General features: G+C 39.7%; 1 protein-coding gene across 1 annotated transcript in view; it reads right to left on the bottom strand.

The window, feature by feature from the left end:
• KLHL32 (kelch like family member 32) overlaps positions 1–14071 on the bottom strand; it is a 129876-nt gene that overhangs the window by 52317 nt on the left and 63488 nt on the right. The window contains exon 6 of the mRNA XM_086744429.1: positions 8465–8563. Coding sequence (XP_086600555.1) covers positions 8465–8563 — 99 coding nt within the window. The remainder of the gene's footprint in view (positions 1–8464; positions 8564–14071) is intronic.

The raw sequence follows: 14071 nt of genomic DNA, 5'->3' as shown, positions 1-14071 counted from the left end.
ACTGATTAGGTCAGAAGACTAATACAGAGTAAAAATAAATGATTTTTCTTTTCATTTTTTCTGACTGTAGCTCAAATTTATCTGCTCAAACTGTTACGGACTCACACTGCCACCTGCTGCCCACGCGTGGGGAGGAAGGGCCCCCACTGCCTTATTTCAACTCCAGGTCGGCCATTCAGCCTTCCCTATTTCAGATCTTTCAATAAGACAAATTTTGCTGCCAGACTGCTAGCTGGGCACAAGGACACTAGTAGATAAGCGGAGCTGCACTACCCAACTACAAACACTGCCATTTTGGGGCTTGATGCTTCTAAATTGCCTTAATTAGTAAGGAGAATTAAAAGCTGAAGACATTGGAGGGCGGGAGGGACCAGGGGGACATAAAACATTAGTATTGATCAGATGGTAATAAAATCAAAGAAGAATTTTGTACACTAAGCATTCTGGGATTCATCAGCCTCTGTTTATAGCTTTATAAAAACACTAGAAAGATTCCAGAAGCAGGGGCTGAGGGACAGAAAGGTCAGGTAAGGAGGCCACATTGGTAAGAAAGAAAACCAGGGCAGGGAGGGAAATAGTGAAGCAATACAGCTTATTTGTTCCTATTTAAAACACACACCAAAGCTCTCTCCCTTCCTGAGAGAGCAAAGAGAAGAAAGACGTAGCAGTATCTACCTCTTCCTAACTTGTGACCCCTCTGAAAACTGGCAATGTGTATATCCACACGACTAGCTAGACAGCTCGGGAGCTTTAATTTTGCCAGCAATAGTAAACCTAGACACTCCAGCAGCATTTTTCACACATCCATCAGCAGTTCCAGTTCACCTCTGCCAACTATTACTTTGTTAGGAAAAGCAGAGTACACACACACAAAAGCTAACAGGTTCCTGACTGCAATTGCACCACTTTCTCTTACAGTGTCCCAGGAGCAGAATATCCATTATCGCACTGCAGCTCAACAGCAGCAAGTGGATTACAGTAAGAATGGTATTTAAAGTGACTGGGTATACCATTTTTACTTTCCTCACTGACATCAACTGAAAAATAGAGAAAACCATCCTCATTTTTTTCCCCGAGTCCCATTCTAAGTTGGAATCCTCAATAGTGCATTCCCATTTCATGTATATAAATCTGTATCTCTGTAATGTGCCTGTATGTTAAAGAGAGAGATGAGATAAATTCCCAAAGTTATTTTTGAGCTTTGTACAAAAAACTTTCCTAATGACTGTCAATAGCTCAATGACTCAACAGCTGACAAAACATGCTCCTTCAAAAAATAGCAAGCTAGCACAGCAACAACTGGTTGCATAACACTGAAAACCAGCGAAATGCAAGACGACATTATTTCTGTCTACTTTGTATTCTTGGCATGGGAAGGTCACTCCTTCCACCATGGGATAAAGTTGGTGGACTCAAGTTTGATGATGGTGGCTTTATAAAATACCACTCTAATTCTGGAGAGGTGGGGAGTGTGGAGAGTGTGCATGTGTGTACTTAGATTAAAAACTCAGTATTAGTTAAAAAAAAGGCAAGCCTTGGTTGCAAGATGACCTTTAGATTTTTTTTCCAGCAGTTTAATTTGCTTTGTATGAAAACCCTGGAGCTAAAATCCCAACAGGGCTAGGGCTTCCAGCAATACAAAGGTGATGCTCTCAATCTCTGGTGTAAGAATTAATTCATCTCTGAAGGAGTGTATCTTAGTGAAAGCTTGGACTGTGTTGTTGGCACAGTTCCAAATGGAGAAGATGGGTTTAAGAAAAATAAATAGCTTTGAAGCTCTGGCTCCACCACATATGTAAACCACGCACACTCCTTTTAATTCTATATTCAAATTTATTTGTAGCTTCTTCCTTTTAAAAATGGTAACATATTTCAATCTATAAATACATTCAAATAGTTCAAAATTAGTAGAAGAACATATCTAGATCATTAGCTATTCCTACATCTTTAAAAAATTCGTTTTGTGAGTCTAAATTGACCATTACAGAAGAAGGTTACAAATCAAATGCCCCCACTCAAGACAATTTGCCTGCTTCGATTATTACTAAGAATTATCCCAGGAGGCCTTATTTTATCATTTGTGAGTTGATTAATCTAATATTTTAATTCCAGGCCAGATCCTGCACACTGTCTGCTTTTGCACACAAGAAACCAGAGTATACAGCACAGAGGAGGCACCAAGAAAATTCCAACTGACTGCTGCTCTACAGTGCTGCTTTTTCAAGCTCATTTTAATCACTCACCTAAAATGTCCTTTTCAGCTTAAATGAGCCTGCTTTAAAGATGCTACAACCGACATCAGTAGCAAGCAGGCAGATACACCTGTGGCCAACTTTTATCCACTGTAATGAAGTTTCTAAAAGGTAACCTAGTACCTTTATCATTTAGCAGGGAACTTAATGCAGTTAAAACTAAAGAGGAAACTGGCATCAAACTTAGAACTTCCCTTGATAACATTTATGATTCCAAGAACAATTTTTAACAGTCGGGGAAATTGAATGGCAATCAAGATGACTCCTCGTATCTACTATACTTCCTGCTCCTAGCTACTGTGAGAACAGGCAATGATCTCCCGCAAGGACAGTCAGCTAATATAACTTCTAATAAGGCTGTATTGAACACAGACAACTGTCCAACCAATAAACATAATACAAAAGATATCTCAAACTCTGTCCAGTATGTAAAATGTATTTGTTCTTCACAAAACGTGCTCGATCTGGCAGTAGAAAGTTAAAGGAGTAAATGCTAATAATCATGCTACGTCCTGCCTCTCAGAAACGAGTGGGTTGCTTCAGACAGTTCTTCTGAAGCAACTTCTAAACCCCTCACTCACACCTAGCACCCTATTACCTTGAATGTTTATCAGGGGGTATATAGAACTTAACTGAAAACAATAATACTGGCCTTTAGAAATTACAGAAAAATCACTTAGCTTTAAGATTTCAAATATGGACAGTCACGTTCCAGGTCTCTGAATGCCAGTGCAAATCAACGTCTGGTTTGAAAACTGGTTAGTAAAGCTATTGCCACACACTATTGAGTTGATGTTGATCAGCAAGAAGGAAATTCCATTAAGAACTTGTATGCTCAGTAGCATTCCCTCCTTATTAAGACTCTTTGATTGTTGAAATAATTTGCAGTTTGTGGCTCTCTCTGGCACTGAATATGCAAACAACTGAGGAAAAAGAAAACTTCTTACATCTACAATCAGTTATATAACTCAGACATATTTATGAAACAGACATAGAATCATAGAATCATAGAATGGTTAGGGTTGGAAGGGACCTTCAAAGGTCATCTAGTGCAACCCCCCTGCAAGGAGCAGGGACATTCCTGACTAGATCAGGTTGCTCAGAGCCTCATCCAGGCATTTCTATGTTATTATGTTCTGAATAAATCTTTTAACATAGTTATTCTCTTGATGAGAATAAAATCATCGTATATATATTTCAGAAAAACATTCACAAGCTTTAAAGTGCAAAACAGGTCATGACAAACTACCTAATACCTATAGCTCCATTTAAGAAGTCCATTCTCAGGTCTCCATCACATTCAAAGCCTTCAACTAGCTTTCTCTTGCCTTCTCCAACATCATAGTAGGACAGTTATGGTCCACCGGAACACTAACAGCTAAAACTTTTAAAAGGGAAACAAGACATTCAGATAACTCATTTCCATTACATTTCGAAGTCTACCTGTTGGTTGCAGCTCTGCGTTAGCCTCCTCTGAAAATCCTCAGCCAAAACTGACAGTCCATCTGAGCTGGAAGAGGAACTCAGGAAACAAGAGTCTTAGAGAACTGGATGTGCACTCTGCAAGCAAATGCTGCGTGCATGATGACCATGGACCTTACCACAACTCAAGATACACAAAGCTCAAGTCTTCAGCTTTGCTTTTTTTAACACCTATGTAGCAACAACATAGCTAAGAACAATCACACTGCCTTACCATTTGTTTAGGTTGAGATAGATATGTGAGATTTCAAGTCTTGTTTCAATGTTTAAAGTACCTGAGAATTATGCAGATGACATGATCAGAGAGATTAATGAATATGTATGTATCTCAAATAAAATACATCAGTATGCTTCAAAAATGTCCACCTCTACAAACACAGCTAAAAACAAAACCCCTGAACAGCAAAGGCTGAGGAGTAATCATAATTCAAGATACGATACTGCTGAGGCAGGGGGAGAAGTCTGCACAACACAAAGCTGGAATTAAGATCTAAAGTAAGGAATGTGTGGGCATTTCTCTTGTTTGCAAGTAGAGAAAATATCTACAAGAATCTACAATTCTTTAAAAATAAAAGTTATGTGGTGGTTTAGTCCGAGTCACCACACAGTTTCTCACTCACCCTCCCCCTACCCAGCGGGACAGGGGAGAGAAATTGAGAAGAAAGGAAAACTCGTGGGTTGAGATAAAAACAGTTTACTAAAATACTACAAAAATAACAGACTGTAAGGATATTAATATATACAAAATATGCAAAAAGAACAATGTACGATTTCTCACCACCCGATGTCCCAGTGACCAACGCAGCCCGTCTCGAGCAGTGATCACGGAAACGACATCGAGCAGCAAGCAAAGGGGGGAGAGCAAGCTAGCAAGGTAGAGAGAACGATGCCAGCAAGCAAGAGAGAAGCATAGGATGCCAAGGGTGCCCGAATGGAATTGATGCCAGAAAGGAATGGGATGCCCCCTCCCATGGGAAACCCCCACTTATATACTGAGCATGACATTTATGGTATGGAATACTCTCTTTGGCCAGTTTGGATCAATTATTCTGTCTTTTGCCCAGCTTCCCATATCTGCACATTAACGAGACTTGGAAAGCCAGACAGTGTCCTTGGTCTCATTAAAAACAACTCGTATCATCAAAGAGATTTTATCAACATTCTTCACACACGAAATCCGAAACACACTGGCTACTAAGAGGAAAATTAACTCCACCCCTGCTGAAACCAGGACAAGTTAGTAAATTATCAATCCAAAAGGAGAATAAGTTGTCCAATGAGAAACTGGAATCAATATTAGATGCTACAGAGCACTTGATAATGTGAAATTTATAGATGACTAAAACGCATTTAGTAAACTAGCAATTTTGTAAGAAACCCCCATTGTGTCATGCTATCATTAACATCTTATAAATGGGTATTACCTAATTGGGAGTGGGGAGAAATAATGTTTCTCTCCTTTTTTTCTGTCTTTCCTTTGATCAAAAACTCTTCATAAAAACACCATACACATTAATCGTGATTCATCGTAATTTTTACAACAATTTGTTACAGAAATCTTTTTGAGATTTATCAACAAATTAAAGTTCTCTAAGTTAGCTGGTCTTGTTTGTTCTGAGACAACTGAGAGGAAATTCCTTTAAAGATCTGTGAATACAAAAGTCAGCGTTGGCTGGAAATCAATCTGCCCCCAGTGCACTGCAAATAGTCTTTGATAACTAGACACTTCACCAATCATCTTCAATGATTCCAGTCTTCTCTGGAACCTCACAGACTACAAATATGCCTTGGAAGATATGTGTATGGGCTACTCCAACTGCATTTGTAGCAAAAAAAAAAAAATCTTATTGAAATCTATGGAATAATTGCAGGCTGCCGATAAAAGCATCAAGAAGAGATGAAACTGTCTCGAGCTCTAAAAAACTCATAAGCTGGAACATCTAGAGAGAGAGAAGAGCTGGAACAAGCTCTCATAATAAGAGCAGCACTCTTATACAGGAAAAGCCTGGTCCAATCCAAACAATTAAAGACAATCCTAACAAGTTGAAACTGTGTCATCATCACACAACCATAATAAATGACAGTTAGATCTCACATACTATATTTCCTGAATTTATGCTAAACTAAGTTGAGTTCATGATTTCTGAACAGCTCAAAACAGCATGAAAGAAATTCACTAGTATAGTAAGTTAAGAACTCTGCAGCACTCAGACTCTTAAGAAAGAAGAGAAAGGGCAAGCATTGTTCTCTTCCCAGCATCCGTATCATAGCATGTAGGGTGACAAGACACCTCAGTTACCAACTGCAGCAAAGATACATGGCTTTAAGGAAGCCTTCTTTAACTACTTTGATTTTTAGATAGTACTAAAATAAAGCAATAGATATTTTAAAAATCACTCAGTAGTATGTAGAACATAAATAGATATTTGATATAATTCATCTGGATCTTGAAAGATATCACAGTCTTTATGCACAATATCTTGTTGACCTCTGCTAAAGAGGGTTACACAGCTACTCAAGGTTGATTACTTGCATGGGCTACAACTCTGCAAAACAAACAAGACGAATTCTTACTGTGATCTATTCAGACTGCAAAACTGTCTACAGATATGCCTTGTTGGGGTGAATCTAGTAAAAAAACACTGTCAAAATAGTAAAATACCGTCTGGAGCCTGACAGGATGCAAGCTACAGTAATCCCACAGATGTCTATAGAAATTCAAAACCTTACAATGAGACACTGATTCTAAAATACTTCACAGAACTACCACTGCTCTCTGTCTCCCAGCACACATTCTACTCCTTATTCCCTACTGCATTATTGTAAATCTGGACACTGGGTCCCACTTCTTCATATTTACACCAGTGTAGCTCCAGTTACCCTACCTTGGCACATTACTGAAAGTACAACACAGCTCTTTCACATCATTTGAGTAACTGCATATTGACTGTCACCTCCAGAGAATTTTTATTGGTCTGTTAATTACAGAATAATTTGGCAGCAATATTTGCTCACTCCAGGGTTTTTTTTTGGTGGGGGGAGGGGGAGAAGTGATGTGGTTTCGGGGTTGTTTTTTTGGTTTTGTTTTGTTTTTAATTCATTAGCAGCCTGTTCCTGAATACTTGACTATGGCTTGCACATCAAGGATGAAATCCAAAGCACTCATAATTTTACAGTTGTCTTTCCACTGCAGTGACTTTGGGATTAAAAGCACTAAGATGGTGCTGAGGGAAGAGCTACAAGTACCAGAGGCTACTCAACACAGGTCATGGAAGAAGTTAGCACAAGGACTTATGTTGGTCATGTACCTGCTGCTTTGCTACAGTCCCCTCACGTCTCTACCTCACCAGCACTACAATACTCAATTTCTTCCCTACTTTTTAATATTTCCCCTAGCTCCTTTGCTGCAATGGTCTCTTTGGTTCAATTTCTGACAAAGATAGAGCCTGAAAGCAGCAGAGACATGCTCACACTGACTGATTTGTTAGGGGGGGCATTAAATACACTGCATGACTATTGATGTTAGACTTGTATCTTCTTTCTCATTACAGTAACCCCTTTCCATGCCTGCCTGACAACTGGTAGGCCAAATGATTTTGTGGCTTATTTGGCATCTCACATTTCTTATTTCTCAAGCCAACCATCTTTCCTAATACATACCACATCTATTTTCTCAGAAAAATTAAATCCTCCTTACATTCCTGAAAACAAACTGATATAAATTGCACTAGTCTACCAGCTCCTTTAACTTTCTAATCAATTTATAATGCACAAATCAATACCACCTTATTGTCTGAACATGCATTTTGAAAGCTTCCCTAAGGCTAACACTCAAAGAACAGACTCTTTCTCCATAAGACACAGAGCCTTCAAGTATGTCCTGGAGCTCTTAACATGAGATCCTGCGTGCCTAGGGTACTCAGTAGCTCAGTGTGCTGCCAAGCACACTCAGACTGTTCAAAGGCAGTTAAGCTGTTGGAAGTCAAGTGCAGAAGGAGAAGACTGTGCTGACATGCGTTTCCATGTTGAACTGTTGCACAGATACAGCCAATGCACTCTATTTCAGAAACAATACCGAAAAAAATACAAAGTAAAGGAAACAGTACTGTAGAATTGCTATTGCCATTTTTTTTATAAGGCCTTTCATCAGATACACATTAAAGTTACGTTCTTGCTACCATTGTGAGCCATCTCCTGTACAAGTCAAGCACAAAAAAAATATTTTACTGGATTCAGTTTTTGCTTCATAATGACAGCCTTAATGTTGATAATATCATCAGCATTATGGGCACGAGGCCAGTTGAGAATAAAGTGCCACTGTAATAAGCCCTATATCTTCAGTGAGAGGTAGTAGTGCCTCGGAATACGCATCAGTGCTCTGTTGTGAACACTTATGCATCTGAATGCTTCACAACACTCATGATTGCAATAGAAAAATATTTAACTTTGGGTAAGCTGAGGCAGAATAAAACAAATTCTCTGGTAAACGAGGGAATCAAACTCCCATGTGCTGATACCAATCAGTTGACCACCCTTGTTTTCAGGACTGAAGTGGACAAAATGGATGGGATGAGAAAGCACCTACCACTCAACTTACACTCAAAATTCAGGTCTCCTGAAATCCAGTTTATTGCTGTTTAGGTTACACCAGGTATTGTACTAATGAAATTAGGCTTCAAATGAAAGTTTACCAAACAGAAATGGCTGATAATCAGGCAGAGAAGCCTCACCTGAATGAGATAGTGAGAACATAAACTGAGAAGTTCCAGCAGCTGCAAATGACTCCCAGCTGCTAGGACATCCTGTATCACCCCTGGTTCCAAGAGAATCTGTAAAGAAGAAAATTGAAGGTTTGTCACATAGAGCTCAGCATACTTGTAGAAAATACTACAGGCCTTTGTTATTTCAGACATTTAAGTCAACAAGAAGAACAGAAAGAATACAATTAAGAACACAGAGAGGTCTTTGCAGGATGGGGATAGAGTTTTTAAAGTTCACCTGAACTGTCTAAAGGATTTTTAAGCAATTTTCCTGTGAGAATCCATAAACTGTCTGGTGATGAGGGCTAAACCACCACACCCCTAAATACTTTAAAACTAAGTGCATGTTATTTATTTTAAAAGAGAGACTTTTCAAAATAACAGAATCTCCTTTTTTTTATCCATACACGTGGATGCTTCCTTATATACTGATGAATCAGGCCAACAGGACTGACTCAGAAGTCTCCAGTATTAATATTGTTTGTCATTCTAAAAAATATACAGGCTAGGAATACCCTTCCCATTCTGCACGGTACCACTTCATAATTTTCATAACCACTCTGTTCATTTTACAGAGCAAGGCTGTGAAGGAACAGAGTGAGCATGCTGCTGGGGAAGTGCCAGAAAGGGCTTAGAAACCAAGACTGATTATCCTGTCACTTGCTCACATGAAACTCCTACTCATTTCAAGTAAAATCATGCACAGGCAGCAACCAGGATAATTGGGCCTCTGCTCCTAGCCTGCTGTCTTGGGGTCAGCTTGTTAGAGCATCACTTCCAGGACACAAAAAAGTCTTTGGGAATACAGACACTGGTCAACTTCTTACCAGCAATCACATTACAAACTATCCAAACTAATATTATTTAAATATAAGTGGTGCAGCATCTAATAAAAAACAGAAATGCATGAGAAAAAAAAAAATCAGAGATACTCAGTTTATTCAGTTTTATCCTTGTTGTATTTCCCCAGGCAACTTTGGTTTCACACCACATGAGGTCAGTCTCTCACTGCTCAACAGGGAAGTAAAGCTCTTTTCAGATCCTTTTTCTTTTGCCCACACAAGTTAGTTTTATCTCGCAGCATCATTTATATGTCTCAAATGCAGTGGAATAAGGAGACTGGCAAACAAAAGGAAAGACACTCATCTGCATCTTTTGCAGTTAAGCTGGTTTTGAGGGAAATGAAAAAAAAAAAACAACCCACATGTATGCATTTCTTCAAGCAAAACCACAAATTATCTCCAACATAATAGATATATTAGGAACATGAGAGAAGGAGATTGATTCTTGTTTATATCAAGAACTAATTTACATCGAGTTCTGCCAGTGTACGACATGCTTAAAGCTTGTGCAAATCTCTATATATTCATACTAGGTTTTAAGTGAACATTTGTGTAATTTACACTGTATAAAAGTTCTTTATCTAGCCAGAGAGACATGTAAGGATCTTAATGTAAATGAGAATCAGGCCCAGCACAACCAGGGTTTTTTGGCTGGTGCTAGTGAGGTTGCTATGCATGATGAGAGGTAGTTCAAGTGAAAGCTTAAAGTGATTTCAGTTACAAAAATATCTCTAACGGGTGTATTTTTAAAAAGTGAGCAGCACTGTCAAATATTTTCAAGTGAGAACTCAAGGTCAGACTGACAAAACAAGCTGGTTTAGACCTTTCAGTGTTTGTTATTCAGACATCATTTACACTGAGGAACTTGTCATCTGATGCCATATTACTTACTAAGTGCCAGCCACCAGCTTAGCATTGTTAAAGACATAATATGAAGAGAACCAGAAACCTAAGCAGATTACTACCTTGTAGGCATAGACAGACTACATTTAACTGTGATGATAATATTAATGTATTTTAAAGCTATAGAAATCCATTTAACAAATAATACTAGTAGCATCATGAGACAAGAAGTAGGACAAGAGGCAAGGAGGGTGACTGGTTACTACCTAGAGGTGATTTGCACAAAGTCAGCAACAAAAATTCATTTCAAGGTGGCAGACATATTTCTTACAGCTTTCCTATACCATGTAAGATTCATTCTGCTGAGGTAACATATTCATTTTGTGTTTCCCAAGAAAACAGAGGAAAGTCTATTTTGTCTCTTCTCAAGACTTTGCCTTAAATGGAACCATCTGAATTTTTATTCAGTACTCATTTGGATATAGGCAAAAAAAACCCCTTATTTATTTATATTAAATGTTCATCATCATCAAACTGCATGCTAGGGAAACCCACAAGAAAAAGAGATCAATAAGTGAAGAAGGAAGAAAATATTGCAAGCCTTCCTTCTACCAAAACTGGGGTAATTCACAATTATTCCACACTTCTTAGCTTCTATACATGCACAAATACCACCATATGCACACCACGAGTACACACAGTGACAACTTTCCTCTGTTTGTCTAACCCTCAAAGTAATAGCTCTGAGGTCTTCAGAGTGATGCTTATTGAAAATTAAGGAGAGGAAAACCAAGATGTACTTTGGATTCACACCTTCAAAATTCATCACAAATTATTAGTGTGAAAACTAAAAATTTTCCCTACTCCATCCTCAACCCAAGAGATACAAGGCATAATTATCAGAGCAGAAACTCAGAGTAATTTGGAAGCACTGACTTCACACAAACTTCACAATCTTCACCAGTGAAGGATGTGCCTTTGTATGATACCTGCCATCTTAAGACTGGTTTTTCTGCTATTTTAATATTCAGATTAATTAGGTGCAATTCAGGTATTGCACCTGGCTGCATCTTACAATCAATCCTTTATTTCTGAGGGTTAATTTTCACTATGGTCTCAACTTTTCTCTGGCCTGGGATGCTACCCAAGAAAATCAGCTTAATCACCTTCTTCCTGTATCCAATGGGCAGATATTGCAGACAGCCTGAGTAAGTAACTTTCCCAAGACACCAGGTCTGACATACTGCTTGTTTTCGAGTTGATCTCCTTTGTCAAGCTGTTTTTCTCCCACAAACCCTTCAGAGAGCATGCACTAAATCCAGTTCACTCTCTCTTGTGGTCAGATACATAAGCCAAGGGATAGAAAGGATGCAAAAATTTGGTGTTTCTTTGCAACAGAATGCTGAGTTCACAAGATGCAGAAAGGCAGATAACACAATTTCTTAGATCCACATTTCTTAGACACACAACTTAAACCTATATGGAAGTGCATCCACATTTATGCTTAGTTGATATATTGAGAAAAGCTGCTTTGAAAATGCAAGAATTAGAATCTTTCTTAAATTAAACCTGAGCTTCTGAAGCACAATTCTGAGGCAGAAAAGGGAATTCTATAATCAGTCCAATAGTCACAGATACACATGGCCCTGAAGACCCCTCTGTACAACTACACTCTGGGCAGTAGCTCTAAAACTGGACTTCATACCCCTTTCCTCCAAGATTTCCCTCTTCCTTTCCCAACTCATCCTGCATCTCTTCCAACCCAATACATCTTAGAGCTCCAGGTAAGCATGGAAAAGATTAACTGGGATAACATATTTTGCCTTTCTTCAGTTTTCTTTGGGAGACTTCTTGGCAACATAAAGCAACTAGCAGCTATAAATTCTTGGGCTAGGAGCACTGTATGAACCACTATCCTTGCTCAAGGACGACTACTCATGCCCCACCGCCATATTGCCCAGACTGAGAAGATCCTCCTACTCTTTTGATGCCTCCTGCCCCCGCTACAACCAACAAACCAGTACAGGCCAACGAAAAAACTGTACGGTTATATCAAAGAGGGCAGTAATGGACAAAAGAGTGAGGAGGAAACTCCTTCAACTGTCCTTTGCAACAAAGAATGGGAATGTCCTGCACGACATCCTTGTCTCTAAACTGGAGACACATGGATTTGGAGGACGGACCACTCAGTGGATAAGGAATTGGTTGGATGGGCACACTCAGAGTTGTGGTCAATGGCTTGATGTCCAGGTGGAGATCAAAGACAAGTGGCATTCCTCAGGGGTTGGTATTGGGACAAACACTGTTTAACATCTTTGTCGGTGACATGGACAGTGGGATAGAGTGCACCCTCAGCAAGCTTGCCGACAACACCAAGCTGTGTGGTGCAGGCAATACTCTGGTGGGAAGGGATGCCATCCAGAGGGACCTTGACAGGCTGGAGAGGTGGGCCCGTGCAAACTCCAGGAAGTTCAACCAGGCCAAGTGCAAGGTCCTGCACATGGGTCATGGCAATCCCAGGCACAAATAGAGGATGGATGCAGAATGGATTGACAGCAGCCCTGAGAAGGACTTCAGAGTGCTGGTGGACCAGAAGCTCAGCATGAGCAGGCAGTGTGCACTTGCAGCCCAGAAAGCCCACAACATCCTGGGCTGTGTCAAAAGCAGTGTGGCTAGCAGGTCAAGGGAGGTGATTCTGCCCCTCTATTCTGCTCTTGTGAGACCCCACCTGGAGTACTGCATCCAGCTGTGGAGCCCCTAACATAAGAAGGACATGGACCAGTTGGAGAGGATCCAGAGGAGGGCCACAAAGATGATCAGAGGGCTGGACAGGCTGAGAGAGTTGGGGCTGTTCAGCCTGGAGAAGAGAAGGCCCTGGGTGAGACCTTATAGCAGTGTTCCAGGACCTAAAGGGGGCTTGTAAGAAAGATGGGGAGAAACTTTTAGCAGAGCCTGTTGGGATAGGAGAAGCGGTAATGGTTTTAAAATAGAACAAAGCAGATTCAGACTGGATATAAGGAAAAAAATTTTTACAGTGAGGGTTGTGGAACACTGGAACAGGTTGCTCACAGAAGTGGTAGATGCCCCATCCCTGGAAACATCCAAGGCCAGGTTGGACGAGACTCTGAGCAACCTGATGTGGTTGGAGATGTCCCTGTCCTTGCAGAGGAGTTGGACTAGATGACCTGTAAAGGTCCCTTCCAACCCTAACTAGTCTATAATTCTATGATTCTACAAAATAAGCTTACAGCCTAAAGGAGAAGGCAAAGTCCAGATTATCTATCACCTCTGTGGAATCTCATGATTCCACAGCGCAAAAAACAATTAGATCATTTAATCTATTCCCTGTATCTGCCAGGCCATTATACTTCATCCAGACACTTTTAAAGACACTAAAATAAAGCTACTTTAGGCCCAAGGAGGCTAAACTGTGTGCCCAGACAAAGATGGAGAGATTGAGGATGCACTTCTATCATCTTCATTCCAGCTACTCACTTATACTCCCATATTTCCTTATCATTTCTATACAGCTGTTTTTGGGGCCATAGAATAAGTTAGGTGGTGGCATGATTAACATTAAAAATAAAGCAGCATTACGCTATTATATTAAGGAAATATGTAATATCATGTCAGAAAATTCTAGAAATTAAATTGTGTGGAGTTTAACACAGAAAACAAGAAAAAAATGGTAAGATACCTGCCAGTCTGATAGAAAAGAAAATTCCTTCTTGACTCTACTTGCAGTGATCAGCATTTCAAACAAAGCATCTAACAATAGTACCACGTTTTTTCTCCTTCTGGAGACCATACTGCATGCTTCAGAGCAATCAAAAAAAGGTAACTTCTCTTTTAGAGCAATTTAAACTGCATTTCACTCTCAATCAGTTAGCAC

Source organism: Chlamydotis macqueenii, chromosome 3 (assembly GCF_036417535.1).
Source record: "Chlamydotis macqueenii isolate bChlMac1 chromosome 3, bChlMac1.mat, whole genome shotgun sequence".
NCBI classification, from domain to species: domain Eukaryota; kingdom Metazoa; phylum Chordata; class Aves; order Otidiformes; family Otididae; genus Chlamydotis; species Chlamydotis macqueenii.
Note: the sequence above shows the minus strand (reverse complement) of the source record. Positions and strands in the feature narration are given on the sequence as shown.